At 49.3% G+C, this 15,090-nt stretch overlaps 1 protein-coding gene across 1 annotated transcript in view; it reads left to right on the top strand.

Annotated features, from left to right (window-relative positions):
• The first annotated feature begins 3,505 nt into the window (after window positions 1–3,505).
• The window catches only part of LOC135317502 (protein ELYS-like), a 29,526-nt gene continuing 17,941 nt past the window's right edge, over window positions 3,506–15,090 (top strand). The window contains exons 1-7 of the mRNA XM_064473795.1: window positions 3,506–3,626; window positions 4,832–5,085; window positions 7,653–7,833; window positions 8,621–8,828; window positions 10,099–10,215; window positions 11,153–11,237; window positions 13,218–13,368. Of these exons, the coding sequence (XP_064329865.1) occupies window positions 3,506–3,626; window positions 4,832–5,085; window positions 7,653–7,833; window positions 8,621–8,828; window positions 10,099–10,215; window positions 11,153–11,237; window positions 13,218–13,368 (1,117 nt within the window). The remainder of the gene's footprint in view (window positions 3,627–4,831; window positions 5,086–7,652; window positions 7,834–8,620; window positions 8,829–10,098; window positions 10,216–11,152; window positions 11,238–13,217; window positions 13,369–15,090) is intronic.

The raw sequence follows: 15,090 nt of genomic DNA, 5'->3' as shown, positions 1-15,090 counted from the left end.
TCAAAGGAAAGGGAGAGTTCTGCAGCAGGAAATTTGTTCCCCCCTCCCTCTTCTAGGGTTGTGGCTGTAGACAAGTAGTTTAAACCAAAGGCTTACGTTGCAGAAGGCTAATGTGGAGTGAGAGAATTCCATCTGTTCTCTTCCTTTGATAAAATCCAAAGCTTGGAAAAGTTTTCTTTGAGCCATCTTTAAACTTTTCTCTCCCACCAGGCCCTCTCCCCCTCCAGGGAAGCTCCTGTGCGAGGAAAGAAGGAAAAGCCTCCCTTTTTGCCAGAGGAGCCATCGCCCTCTTCTTCCTCCTCATCCTGCTCTGGTGATCCTAGTCCAGATGAGTTGTTGTGTCTCATTTGTGAAGATGCAATGTCCGATGCCGCTGTTAGTGCCTGCTGTGGAAACAGTTCCTGTGACGGATGTAAGTGCAGCTCCCATGGTTGTTACTTCAAAACATCACACCTGATCTTCTGAAAGCAGAAAGAGGAGATCAGGGAATTACTTTGTCACCAGCTCTATTTAAGACTTAAGCAGAGCCTGAACAGGAAAGGACTCTTCTCACTTAAAGGGAAAAAAGGCAGGAAGCTTTTTTCCCTTTTTACTTATGTAGTTAAATCCTCTTGACAGGTGGAAGGAGGAGTTTGAGAAGAGAGCCTAACTGCGCAGGTGATTACAGTATTAGATATCGAACGCGTTTGGTTTGTCCGCAGCCCTTTCCCTCACACAAAATTATAGAGCCATCTCTGGTGCCTTCCTGTGGTCTGCAGCCAACGGGGAGCTGGGCATTTAATCCACACTCCTCTCCACGGGAGAGGTGGTTAAAAACTTCAGAGCTGTGCCGGTTGTAGCTGGGATAGAGTTAATGTCCTTCAGCGTCGCTGGCAGAGTGCTGAGGGCACACTGATGTTTCAGCTGCTGTTAAGTAGCGGCTCCGTGTCGCTAAGTAGCGCCTCTGCTAGTCAGGGGCCTCTCCAGCTTCCCGAGCTCTGCCCGACAGGTATGAGTGGCCGCGCCAGGGACCCCTCTGCCCGCCCAGCTCCATCAGGGGTGATGCCCAGGTGCGAGGGCAGAAGGAGGCCCCGAGCCGGGCGTCAGTCGGCCAGAGTGAGTCGGCCAGCGTCAGTCGGCCAGCATCGCCTGCCCGCACTCAGCTGGCTGGCGTCAGTCAGCGTCAGCGTCTGTTGTCGGGAGTCAGTCAGGACTTAATCCTGTCGGCACCGCTGACCCCCCGTCTGGGGTGTGGGGCTGAGCGCGGTGGTTCAAGTGCCGCCTTAGGCCCGTCAGTCAGGGTGGCTGTGTCAGCCTTGGCTGGCAGCTGTCACCTGCCTTTGGGCACACGGTGCCGTGTCCTGCTCTGCTGAGGGCGGCTCCTCGTTCCCTGCCTGCTTCAGCTCGTTTTCCTGCTTCCACGTGCCTGGGCTTTGCTGGTTTAAGGCAGTGAAACGAACTTAATCAGGCTTCCCTTAACTTTGTGTCTTCTGCCTAGTGAGCCGTCGGACAGAGCTTTGGAGGAAGAATGGTGACAAGCCCCTGCTGGTGGGGTGGTGTTTTACTGGTGTGGAGGAGAGGATACTTCAGTTGGTGGGAGCGAGTGCCCAAACCCCGGGGCCTGTCGCGTGGGCTGCCAACGTTTCCGCAGCTCCCCTCGTCGGGCGGCTGTTTGCAAGGGGTGTGTTTGAGCACTGGGGGTTCAGCAGCCGCCGGGCCCTGGCCCTGGGCAGCCTGCTCTGGGGGACCCTGCCTGCGCAGGGGCTGGACCAGCTGCCCCCAGGGATTCCGGAAGGCCTTTCTCTCCCTTGTGACTCCGTGACTCTGGAACTGGTGCTGTGAGGGGCCGGCGCTGTGGGAGCGCTGGGAACGTTGTCTTCCCTGGGCTCTGCCTCTGTCGGGACGGCTGCGTGTGCGCTCTGCCCTGAGACACTCGGCGCCTGCGCCCGCCTGTCCAGGTACGCCAAGCAGTGTGCAACAGAGCACACTTTCAGGAGTGACCTGAGGAGCTTTTGCTAGCTTGGCCGCGTTGGAGAGGGACTGCAGCTCCTGCATGCAGGAATAGTCGTGTTGGAGAATAACCCTAGGAGGCAGCTGGGTAAAGGGGCTCTAGTGTCAAACGCTGATGTGCCTCGGGTTTGGGTTTGTTCATGTAAAGGGAAATGAAATCTGTGGTCTGCATCAGATACGGGATCGGGGCTGTTGGGGGCTGTATTTCTGGGGAAAATGTCACTGAGCCAGTCATTAATAGTAATTCAAAAAGCTCTATAATTGTGATCTTTCCCTGCTGTTCAACAAAGCAGATGCTGTTTTTCTCAACAGAGCATAGTTTTTATTCCATTTCTTCTTCTTTGGCTTCTTCCCACTCTTTGTCCTCTTTCCTTAGACAATGTGACCCGAGCAGTGTCAGGCAATGCTGTCCCTTCTCTGACCACCAAGTAATGCTTCCCTGAGATCACTTTAGCTTCCACATCTGGCTGAGTGAAAGAGTGACGCCCGTCAGCCTCAGCCTCCCTCCGTGCGAGAGTGAGCCTCTACGTGCACGAGGGAGTCCAGAGCTGACTGAGAGTGCCTTGGGTGCTGCCCTTTCTAAAAGCGAAGGGGTTTCTTGCAGCTCTCCTTGCAAAGTGAGTGTGTGGTTTCACACGTGCATGAGCTAGCAGGACGGCTTACGGCCACAGAATGGAGATGGGCAAATCCCCTCTCCTTCTCCCCGGTGCAGTGTCCTGCCTCCTTCCTTGTGCCGGCTTTTATGCTTGCTGGCTCTCTCTGCAACCCCGTTTCACTCTCTAAGCTGGTGGAAAGCTCTCTGCTCTTGTGGGTGCGTTCCCTGTCTGCCTGGGCAGTTAATGTGGCTCCTAAGGAGCTCTAAAACGTGTGCAGGTCAGGGCAAGCGAAGGCACAGGGATACAGGAGCAGAAGGAAGGAGCAGATGGAGAGATGGGGGCAGCAGCAAGGCCTCTCTTTTGGTGGCACTGAAGTGAACCTGGTTTGTGACATCACGTCTGCAGCTGCGACTGACCGTATCTGTAGCTTTTCCTTCAGTAAGCCCGTAACATTGTTGGCCTTTGAATCTGACTTTCATGTACTACATGTCAGTCAACGGTGACATCCCAGAACACTGACTTGGCTGGATGTGATTCTGCTCAAACATGTAATTTCTCAACTTGTTCTTTTTTATTTATTTTCTGGAGCTTTTTAATGCAAAGCTCACTCTCTGACTCGTGCCGCCTTGCTTGACTTGACTCCAGTGTCTTGGGCTTTTTCCCCGTGTTGTTTATCCTGTCAGTACCCCTGCGTGCCTTTTTGTTGGTGATCTCGTAGGCATCAGAAAAGCAAAGGATTCTGCTTTTGCTCTGCTGTGAGATCCAAACCTGTCCTGAGTGCCCTTTTGTTAAGGAAAAGAGCCGCAGGAGGTGGACGGGAGATTATTCACGGCAAAGGGATGAAAGTTCTGTCAATCTGAAAAATGTCGATGGCTGTCAGGAGCCTCTTTTTGCATTTTCTTCTCTATTCACAGTGAAGAATGCGAGACCTCGCGGCTCAGGTAACGAGCAGCCTGCTGCAGTTTCCCGAGGTGACCATTCAGGCTCTTGGGGAAGATGAGCTCACCCGAGGGTCTGTGCTGCGCGGGCGGTTTTCCAGAGGTGAGCCTTTTCCTCGAAATTGGGTCTTGCTGTGAAGTTGTTACTGCCTGGAGGTGACCTGAGGCACGGGGTCACAGCATCAGCTGTGTCAGGTTGGTGCTGCTCAGGTGCGTCAGGTTTTGAGAGAACAGAAAGGATGAACTATGACAAAATGATGAAAAATGTTAACATTAAAACATTAGTAGAGTTAAACTTTGAAAGGACAACAGCCTGCGCCAGTCTTGAGCTATTAAAATAACACGGGCAAGTCAGTGAGCCCTCCTCAACTTCTAATGGAATGAAAGGCAGTTTTCAAAAAAGTCCTGGTGTGGTTTTGGGCTGTATTTATTGGTACCATCATAACATCCCGTGCAGAACTAGTTCTCCCACAGTGTTAGAGAGGCAGCCTCCCCTGCTTTTTCTTTCCTAGCCTGACTAAAAACAGAAGGAAGAGGAAAGCCCTGTTAGGCGCTGCAGCCAGGTTTGCAGATATTTAATGGGACGCAGAGGAGTGTCCCGGGAGAGCTGCTGAGAGCGGCTGAGCAGATGAGGTAGCTGACTTTGTCGGTGATCTGAAGGTAGAGCCGGGGGCCTGCCTGGGTGTCCGGGCTTCTGCTGAGACCATGTAGAATCTCTCTGTGTGACTGTAAGTGCAGTAGTTGAGTTAATACTCCCTTTGTGTTGGAAGTAGTTCAGTGAAACTAAATGTGCTAACTTCTCTCTGTGATCAGCGCGTGTAAAAGTTGAAATTGGCTCCCGCAGTGCCCATTTTAAGGTAATTCCTTGTTGAAGTCCAAATCCCTGCCCAAAGTAGGCGTGTGTCGAGCAAAGTTAGTCAACTAGAAAAGAATTGGCTGAGATTTTGCCATATTTGAAGTATGCTTTAGGAGTTGTATTCTCATATGTATTTAGATGATTTCTAGCAAAACCAAGCTGAATATGGTATAAAGACTAGAGACCAATCTATTGTAATCTTTATCCCAAACAAGCAGAATTCTTCAGTGCAGGAATGCCAAGTCCAAATGCAAAATAATAAGGTGGTTCATTTTACGATGCATTGGTTGAGGATTCAGTGGGTGATTTTCAATAATCGACCCGAATTCGGTAAGCCTCTCTTGCTCTGTGAGCTACTTCTGTTGAAGCAAAGGGGCAGTGATTGTGATTTTCCCGTTGTTTTCAACCCTCTCCTGGGAGTTTGCTTTAGCCAGCCTTTTCTCTTCTTCCAGGGAGAGATGGGCTGGCCTGGCTGGCGTGTGGCCCTCAGCTGGAGGTCGTGAGCGCTGTGACGGGAGAGCGGCTCTCTGCACACCGTTTCAGTGGAGCCCGTGAGCAGCCTCCCACCATCCGCGTGGTGAAGGAGGTTTCCTGGCAGACGGGAACGGGGCTGCTGGTTGGCTTGAGAGAAGCAGAGGGAAGTGTTCTCTGCCTGTACGACCTTGGAACATCGAGCGTGGTTACAGCAGTAGTTCTGCCAGGAAGGGTAGGTGCTTTTTAATGGGGGAAACGTTGTCAGGTGCTGCATAACGCTGTTTCAGGAGCAGCTTTGGAGCGTCTCTTTGCTAGGACGTCCATTTCCTCTATTGTGTCATCATCCTGTCACTGCAGAGTGTCCAGTCGAGAGCACCTTGATGTGAAATTATGGGGTTAACGGTACCGTTATCCTTTGAGTTTGCTGAGAGAGTCAAACAAGTTTTCTGGTTTTACAGTAGAGCACGTAGTTACCTCATTCTCCACTTTGACAAAAAGGCCTTGAAAACTACCTTTTTTTTTTAGCCAGAGTGACAAAGAACTCGTCCTCACCCTGCCTTTCAAGTGTTGGTAACATACATGTCCTGAATGGTTCATTATGTCAGAAATACTGTCTTTAAAACATCTCAGACTTCCATGGCTGTGCTGTAGCTGACTTCGGCACATTCCCAGGAGTCTCGGACTAGCAAGCAGGTGACTTTAGAGCAAAGCACATTTTTCTGTTGACTTAGGATGGGAAAAAACAGGCTTCACTGCGTTACCTGGCAGGTGGTTACAGACTGACTTTCAGCCTGAAGCCCTTGAACCTCTGCTTATTGCATATGGTGCTTGTGCCGGTGGGATACTCTGGTGTAATGTTGCTAATTTTCCCTGCCTTCTCTAACCCATAAACTCAAATGACGTCCTTTCCCCTCGGCTCCTTATCTGAGTGTAGACAAGAGTCACCTTAAGGTAATGGAACATCAAGGTTCCCTCTGTCTTTACCACCTTAGAATCTGCGACAGATAAATACTTCCGTATTACTCAGCTTTCCAGAGCGTGGTTTGGTTTGACTTGCTAGAATCCAGGCGGGGTTTGTTTGTCTGTAGCGCTACAGTGTGACTGCTGGCAGTGAGCGTTTGTGTGGTGGTGATTTCTAACGAGCTGAGCTGGGTTGGTGCTCCGCTGTGTGGGTTTGCCGATCGTCCTGATAAATCTCAGCGTTTAAGATGGAAAGGCAAGCTGTGCGCTGACATAGACGTGCAGTCATTCAGACTTGTAAAAGCAAATCTGAATTGAAAACATTAACGGTATTAAATTGGTTTATAAGGGTTGCATGTTTCAGAGCTCTGGAATGGTATTTTCCCCACTCTTGCTGGTTTGTGTGAGGCAGAAGGGCAGCATGCAGAGTCAGGGAGCTGAGACAGGATTTCTGCGTTCGTTCCCAGAAGGAGCTGGCAGCAGTGTAGGAGAGCGTGCAAAGCCCAGCAACAGCCTAAGCATCTGTGTGTTATCTCAACAGGTTTTTTTCCATGCTAATTTCAAAGCACAGCACTATACCAGCTAGAGTGAAGAACATTAACTCTATCCCAGCTGAAACCATGACAGAAACAATATAAATTTGTCTCAAATACTGCGGGCACTTCTAGGAGTAGAATTCTTGTGGCCCAGGGGAAAGGTAAATTCTGTAGCAGATTGCCAGGCAGCGCAGTCACAGCAAGTGCTTGACACGGGAGAGGAGAGAACTTTGGGGCTTCGAGGTTTGGTCAATTTTTCCCCACCTCTGGGGAGAAAACCCAATATATTAAAAAAAAGGACTCCTTGTGGTGCTCACTGCTCTGTTCCGTTGTCGTGTAACAGGTTGCTGTTGATGTAAAGCTCCCTGGTGTCACTGTGTGACATTATGCAAGGAGGCTGAAGGGCAGCCCGTGTTCTTTTGTTGTGGAGCCTTAGTGCAGGAGCCCTCACGTGCTGGTGTCTCTGCTGGAGCAGTCAGGGCTGTCCCGGGAGGGGCTGCAGGTGCGGAAAGGTCTGTCTCCATCAGGGCCTTGTACTAAAGCTGCTGGCAGGCGGCTCCGCGTGTTACAGAGCAGCGTGCGCTTCTCCTCAGCCGGAGCTGGCTTTTGGCGAACCAGCTGCTGGGCTTTTTGCCGCTGTTTCGGCACTGAAAACTTTTCTGCTTTCCCTGGTTGCTCTGTTGATTCTAAATGAGGACTGGTGTAGCTTTCCCTAAGCTGGTATCTCCCTTCCGCTCTCTGTAACAAGACTCCCTTGCCGTGGCAGCGGTGTGTCTCCCCTGCAACTTGGCCGCTGCCGCGTCTGACTGAGAGCCGAGATTTGCCCTAGTACCTGTTTGGCAAAGAAGGCGTGGGCTGTATCCCAGTGCTGACGGGCTGGGGGCCGTGGGAGAGCGAGAGTGAGTTTGGCCTTTCTTACTCCAGTCCCTTAAATACGGTCAAGTTTCTTGCATTTAACGGATTTTCTGTGTTGTCTTTGAGTTAATGGTTTCTAAGTAGAAAATGGAACTTGGTAAGCTGTGATAATAGACTGCACCATTGCAGTTGGAGTGAGCTCAGCGAAATCCCTGCAGGAAACCCCGTAAACGGAAGGCAGTAACGGATGTTTGTACAGGACATTTTTGGGGGTTGGTTGGTTTGTTTGTTTTGTCTGGATATAATTGGGATCAATGCTGTGTTTTTAAGTCTGAGAACCCTGTATTTACTTTCTTGCTTCTGATGGGCTGATTGTGGCTTCACTTTTGAGTGATTTCTATCAAAGCTCGTCAAAGAGCTTAAATACTAACTTGTAGTTTTCCTGTAGGTAACTGCTGTAGAGCCCATAACTAACCCCGGAGGAGCCAGCGCGAGGCCTTGGCACCTGCACCGGGCTCTGCAAGGGTTTTGTGGCGTGGCAGCGGTGGCGACAGATGTTGGTCATCTGCTTGTGGTGGACCTTGGTTTGGATGATCTCTCTTGCAGTCAGAGGGAGAATGAACCATCGGGTGAGCTTGCGGTTTCTAAACTTGAACGGAAAAGTAAGAAAACTTGTGTCTTTTAAATCAACAACACGCATCCCACTTTGAAGCTACTGCTGTGCAGACGTTTATGACTGCTGATGACAGGTGGCGGTTTGACATCGTCTGGCCCTGAAAGGATTAAAAATGGGAGTGGCTTCATACTCCTCCTAAGGTTACAAATACCCCCTCCCACCAGGGTCCCTCTGTCACGGTGATTCTCACCAGTGAGGGGTAGGAATCTGACCATCCGAGGCGGTGCAGCTGCCTGACAGGAAGGTGTGTCGGACGTGCCCTGTTTCCTGGGAATGTTCTTCTGCTTCTGTTCATTGACTTGGGGCAAAGTTGAGGCTTGTTTTTTAAAGTAAATATGCCTTACCAAAATCCCTGCATTTCACCAAACGGAACCTGTACTTGGTGTACTCGGATTGCATACGCTGTTTTTGCTCTTACAAGAGTGGCCTCGGGAGCTGGTGTCACTTCAAGTAGCTTCACCATGAGGCCCAAACTGCTGATGTGCAGAGCCCAGGAAGAATTTGTCTATGGAGGTTACGCTTTCACCTGGTTTTGAAATAGGAGCGAGGATACCTGTCCAGTCAGAGAGTTCCTATGTGCTCTGAGTGCGTACAAAATGGGAAGAGCAGACAAAGTATTGCATCAATGGGTATTTTGCCGGGGACGGTAGCATTAGTTTATACATGTTGTCACGTCAGTGTTTCAAATGCAACCTGAATGGCATAACGCATTCCTTTATTGTGTGGTTTTGTGCGTGTAGCTCTAGTAGTTGTCACCAGAATTGCTGCTGGAGTTCCACTAAGAAGAGAAATGGTGACCGGGGAAGGGAGACATCTCTGCCTTCAGTTACAGTGTCCTTCAGGAACAGCAATATCGACCCTGTGCTACATCAGCAGAAGCAACCAGCTCGCCGTGGGTTTTTCCGACGGCTCCCTGTCACTGTGGAATATGAAAACTCTTCAGTGGGAGTAAGTCGGCCTTTGCACTTGGTCACGCCTGGAGGTGCAGGGCTCTCAAGGCTCTGCTTGAGGAGGAAGTCTGTTAATTTAAAGAGCCCTTTTTCAGGGAGGGAAATGTGGAGTGTAATCTTGGCCTGTTTAGGAATCCCCTTCTGAAGTAACCATTGAGCCATACCTGGATTCAGTGGGCCGCCTTCTGCCCAGCGGGCTGGGATTGTTCTCCTTATTGTGCCCGTGGGCTGAGGAACTGCGGAAAGCTCCCTTCTCTGGGTTCTGTCAAGCAGTTAGGGTGTGAGAGAGCTGCTTTCCATAAGGCAGTTTGTTCCACCAGCAGTATTCAGTGACAGCAGGAGTTGTGTGTGTTTCAATGAAAGAGATTGTAGACATTATTTCTCAGAACCAGCTCCTGCAATGAGGGCACCCATTGAAAGGCTGAAGTATGTTAATGATGGGATTGTGGTGATCATATTCTTTAAAGCGTCCCGGTTGAAAGGAGTGAGACATGAAGGATCAAGAGCTGATCTGTGGCTGAAAAGACATTCTCTCCCACATTTCAGCCTCGACCAAAAGAGGGGACTGACCCATGCCAAGGCAGCGATGCATGGGAATGAAAGTCTGCTTGGAACACTTGGAGGGGGAATAAGGGTCATGTCAAGGGATAAGCAACAGAGAAATGAGGGAGATGATTTCAGCTCTGCCAAAGAGCAATCCCCCCTGGAATATCTGACCCAGTTCAGATCGGGATTCACTTAAGCAAATCTGCAGTGACTCACCGGGAACTATTGGCGGCATGAATAGAGAGTGGAGGGATAGTGAGGGGGCAAGAATAGATTGTGAAGGTGCAAAGAAGGTTCAGAAGTCTGGAGGAGAAAGGCTTTAGATAGTCCAAGTAAAGAAACAAGACACTACTGGTGTTTGGCGCTGTTTTCAGCTTGTGCAGAAGAGAGGCTGCATTTTCAGTTCAATATTGAAGCAGGCGACAAGAGTAGGAAGAATCTTTTGCCTGGCAGCTGAAGGAATCTTTCATGTTCCTGCTCCGCAGGCAGAGGAGGAGATAAAGCCAGGTTATTGCCCGTGATGGACAGTAATTTCCTCACCTCGTGGCTGTTGCATCAAAAGCAGTCGCTCCCGTGACTCCCTTGTTTGAGACGGGAGTGTGACCTTCTGTGCCTTGAGGAGAAGCACGTCAGGGGCTCTTTGCTCAGAAGATGCTTCTCCCCTTCTACAAACAGGCAGGGCCACCAGGCTCACCTGCTTTCTGTTTTTGTTAACCCTGCAGGCACCACTGTCAGCTTGAAGGAGGAAGGATTCCTGTCTGCGCCGTTACTTTTCAAGAGCCTGAGCACGATCCTCGCAACTGTTGCTACTTGTGGGCTGTTCAGTCGACGCAAGAAAGGTGAATAAAAGCTTACTATCGGCCACTGATTTTTTCTAGAGTTGACCCACGTGTATTTGTTTTGTTGAATTAGCCGTGCAGGAGATTCTCTCCGGTATGGAAGGGGCTGACGGTGCGATTTGTACAGGATGTAACAGGGATGGAGAGGGACCTACTAGTTCCTCCCTGCTGAAAGGCAGCAAAGCGACAGTGGCTCTATTTCTGTGCTGGCATTCTTCAATGGCTTCCTTTGTTTCCTGATGACTGCTTCATGATTTGCCTGATATTCACACCGTGGTATGAAAATACCATGGAGCGCAGTGGAGGCTGCAGCTCCAGAGCACTAACGGTGCGGATCCACCAGCCTGCTGCCCCTAAAGGAGGAGGTGACAGCATGGCCGGTTCCCTGGTGCCAGCCTGAGCCTTGGTGAGCCAGCTCAGCTCGGCTGGCAGGGAAGGTGCTCAGCAGCCAAGTCGGTGGTTTCCTGCTGGGCTAATGACTGAAAGGAGGGTGTGGAAGGTGCCGTGTGTGCAGGGGAGGGACTGGAGCTTTGGTGGGAAGGGAAGGGGAGAAAGATCTGCCCCTCTCGGCATCAGCAAGCTATTTACTCAGCTCGGCTGCTCATGGAGTGGCAATCTTTTTCAGTTTGACTGTAAAGCAGTTTTGATTGCGAGCTCTTCAATGCCAAGAACTGTTCCCAACCATTTTTATTCCATAGAACATCTTGAAGCTTCCAGATTGTATGGGTAGCCTTTGCCCCAGAAGCTGTTAGTGTCCAAATTTCCTCCTTTGTGGTTTAGCGGCTAAATGTGACCAATTCTTAGGTTTTGGGAAGGGCTGTTTTTCTTTTCAGTGAGACAGTGCTATTCAGGAAACCTCAGCCTAGATCTAAGGAAAGGGTAACGAGGACTATAAAGCAGCTTTGTAACCAAATGTCATCATTTGTACCTTTTCCAGTGAAGGCGATGCCGTGAGTTTACATCTGTTGCAGTTAGCGTTCGCAGACAGGAGGCGCTCGGCTTCAGGACAAGTCATGTACGAGGTAAGACGTGCACGTCCGTGAAAGGATGGAAAGAGTCCTTTTCCCTAAGGGAGTATCAGTGAAGTTGGCAGGGGGAATATTGACCATGACAATTCAGAGATGACTTAAAAAGAAAGAATCTTTTGCTGAGTCTTCCTGGGCACGGCCTTTGTCCATACTTTTTGAAAAGAAGTCGTACAATTTCATACCGCCGTGTCGTGTGTTCCAGCCAGGGCCGTCTGCAAAGAGCCCGTATAAATTCAGTTCCTGAAGAGGCAGCAGCTTTTACAAAGAAAATGATTCTTCATTTAAACACCAAGTGAATGGCCTGTAGGAAGAGAAGACAGGGCTTTGAGTAGCTCTGTTTAACCAAACTGCAGAGTTGAATAAGGTTCTGTCTGTCTCCCTTCCTTAAAACACGGGCGTACAGCTTTATTCTGTTCCGGTCTTCAGGTTTAAATTCTTGTTTTCCCTTTGAGCTCTGTCAGCAGGACTTCACATGACGCTCACCTGCAGGGTCTCTTCGGTGCTGGTCCTGAAACTTCGTAGCTCTAAAGAGAACTCTTTCTACTTTTTGGCTGCGTTACCTACGAACTCTGCTCTTGAAGCCAGCAAAATACGCAAATACAGTAAAGAGTGGTCTGATTTGGTCAAAAAAGTATATGTAAATTTTGAGAAGTGGCTCCAAAGAGGTTGTGTTTAAAATAGAGATGAACTAGCCTTACCTCTCTGTTATCTAACAGATAGAAGACGCGTTTTTAGAACGTATAGTTTTATTCAGTGTTACGCCTGAAACCCTTGCAAAATCTTTTTGATGGGAAAGTAATCTTAATTCAGAGCATGTCTTTCCTGTTGAGGTGCGGTAGGAGAGGATCTGTGCTCTACAGCCTTGATATTTATTAGTAGTATTTCCTAGAATGGTTAAGAGAAAGCTTGCCTGTTCTCAGAGTAGGTGAGTTAAATGTAACATATCAGGTCATACGAGAATGGATTGTCTCATGCCAGTTCCTTCTAGAGCTGTGAAACTTCAGGAAACTTGGGTAGAATGAGGTACAAGCAATTTTTTTATTTTCTGGTAGGTTTTTGGAGATTTTTAGCTGCTTAGCTTTCGGTTTTGTTTGGTTGGTTTTTAATTGTAGAGCTGCTCTTTGTCCACAATCCACACACCCATGTGTTGTAGGGTAGAGCATTTGACCAAGTGCTGTATTTGGAAAGACAGTATTTCAGTCAATGCTTGCTTAGCAAATGGTGGTCTCAGAGGTTCCACACAATCCTGCTGGAGTTTCTGTAGGTCTCAAAGTAGTTGGCTGACTCTGTAGGAATTCGTGCCCCTAAACGCCTTGCCCACGTGCATGCCATGTCCGCCGGGTTGTTTTGCTGTTGGCTGCACTTGGTGAAGGCAGGGAGGCATATTTCACCCTTTAGTCCCTGAGGAGGTGAGAGGAGGAGCTGGCAGGAGCTGACGTGGTTTGAGAGAAGAGTGTGACTCAGTAAGAAGTTCTCATGGCTACTCCCGAGGGATGGGCTTTCACTCTAGCGGTGTGTGCCTATAGATAATGCCTCGCAAGAGAGCTTTGGCTGCTGGAAGGCCGTGACTCCTCTAACTTCATCAGTTCTGTGATCAAGTCATGGAGCAAAGCGCTTTGCATGCCTATGTATGGCATTATTTCAGATCTCTCTTTCTAGATAAATAAGTAGGTTTGTGAAGAAACCGGGATGGTGCAAGGAATTCTGCAAAACACATTTAGAACCAGTAATGCGAGGGAAATGCTCAGTTCTGAAAATGTGCAAAGCTTTTACGACCAAACTTACCCGTTACGGTTTGACACTCAGTTCTCTTGCTTGTCAGCTGTAGTTTCTCTTTACCATCAGATTAAGCGCCTGGGAGAGATACAGTACAATATGCAGGTTCTATTAGACATAGACATTCTTTCCTACTGAGGTATAATGTCTGCTTTTCTCTCAGAATGACCTTTCTCTCGCCTGTGATTTTTTCCGCAGGGTTTGGCATCCTGTGTTGAAAAGTACAGTTTGGATCTGACGGGTGGAGCCTTTCCCTTGAGAGGGCAGGGCAGCAAGGCCAAACTACTCAGCTGTCAGGCTGTAGAAATCTTTCCCAACTGCATTGACAGAGAAGGCAGCGTTGATGAAGGTTTGTTCCTGATGCCCGTGTTTGGTTGTTCTAAACTAAATGGCTTTGGCATCCAAGCAGTGAATGCTGTTCCATACCCACAGCCTGAAAGTCTTCAGTATCTGTATAGACTAACTTCTTGGGCTTATTTCAAAGGAAAAACTGGGTGCTTAGGTTCTGTGGGACTTGTTAAAATAAACCCTATTTTTCCCTTCAATGCTTGCTGACATGCTGTAGCGATGTATGGTGGGGTCACCTCTATAACACCTGTCAGTCATTTTATTCCTCCAGCTCTCGTCTTTGAACAGTAGGATCATCCCCTCCATTGCTTAGGAATGTTCCCTCAACTTTCTTTTTTCCCCTCTTCCAACCTATGCCTGCACCTGCATCCAGCTGGCGGCCGGTCACGAGTGCTGTTCCCCAGGGCTCGGTCCTGGGGCCAGGTCTGTTTGATACCTTCCCCAAGCACCTGGATGAGCCGGCAGTGTGCCCGCGTGGCCAGGAAGGCCACCAGCATCCTGGCTTGTATGAGAGATAGTGTGGCCAGCAGGAGTAGGGCAGTGATCGTCCCCCCCTACTCGGCGGTGGTGAGGCTGCACCTCGAATCCTGTGTTCAGTTTTGGGCCCCTCACTACGAGAAAGATACTGAGGTGCTGAGTGTGTCCAAAGAAGGGCAGCGAAGCTGGTGAAGGGTCTAGAGCACAAGGTTTAGTTGGGATCTTAGGGAAAATTTCTTCACAGAAAGGGTTGCGAAGCAGTGGAACAGGCTGCCCAGGGAAGTGGTGGCGTCACCATCCCTGGAGGGAGTTAAAAGACGTGCAGACGTGGCGCTGTGGGACAGGGTTTAGTGGTGGACTTGGCAGTATCAGGTTTACAGTTGGGCTCGATGATCTTAAGGGCCTTTTCCTACCTAAATGATTCTACGAGTCTATGATCTGCCTGTGCACTTTGCCCTCTCTGTGTCTAATAGGTTCCTACACCTACAAGCTCTTAAAGCAATAGCTTCTGGCTTCCCTTGTCCGGATCGACAGTTAAAACTCCTCTGGTGTCTTTCATTACCTTGCAATAATGAGATGTGCATCTCTGGGTTTGCACATCCAGTGATGCTCTGAGCACATCTCTGAGCCGGCTGCAGTGATAACTTTCACAGCCTTTTGTTTGGGTGTGTGAATGCCCTTCCCTCTCTTCTTACTGGCCTTAACTTATGTCTGCTGTTACAAAGACGACACTGGCGTGACTTTCTAGGCTATTTGTGTTTATTCGCTTTGTCTTAGTCCTGAAGAGGCAGCTTCCACCTCTTTTGGGGTGCCATCCTCTAACAACAGCGTGTCAAAATCTAATGAAAACCCCTTTGGATTTTCTCCACCTGTGTCATGATTCTGAGGAGAGGGCCTTCTAAAACCTTGTCAAAAACAACCAACAGGCGCACCCACCAAAAAAACCAAACCCAAACCAACAAAAAAGGCCCTTTCGGTCCCCTTTTCATGAAGTCTGAGGCATGGAAAAATGCTTGTCATTTTTCTGATGGCTCCTCATTAGCTTTTATCCAGAAACTATTCAAGTTGTATGCCCACATGAGCTTCTGTTGGATGTGGGTTGAGGTTAGAAAGGAAGCTGGCTTCTGATTTATGAAACTACTTGACATCTTCAAAGGCAGTTTCAGCGGCTCACACAAGTGAAAGGGCACAGAAGTTCACGATGACACACAGTAAAGCGTGGGAGGCTCCCTGAGCAGCCCTGATG

Source organism: Phalacrocorax carbo, chromosome 26 (genome assembly GCF_963921805.1).
Source record: "Phalacrocorax carbo chromosome 26, bPhaCar2.1, whole genome shotgun sequence".
NCBI classification, from domain to species: Eukaryota; Metazoa; Chordata; class Aves; order Suliformes; family Phalacrocoracidae; genus Phalacrocorax; species Phalacrocorax carbo.
Note: the sequence above shows the minus strand (reverse complement) of the source record. Positions and strands in the feature narration are given on the sequence as shown.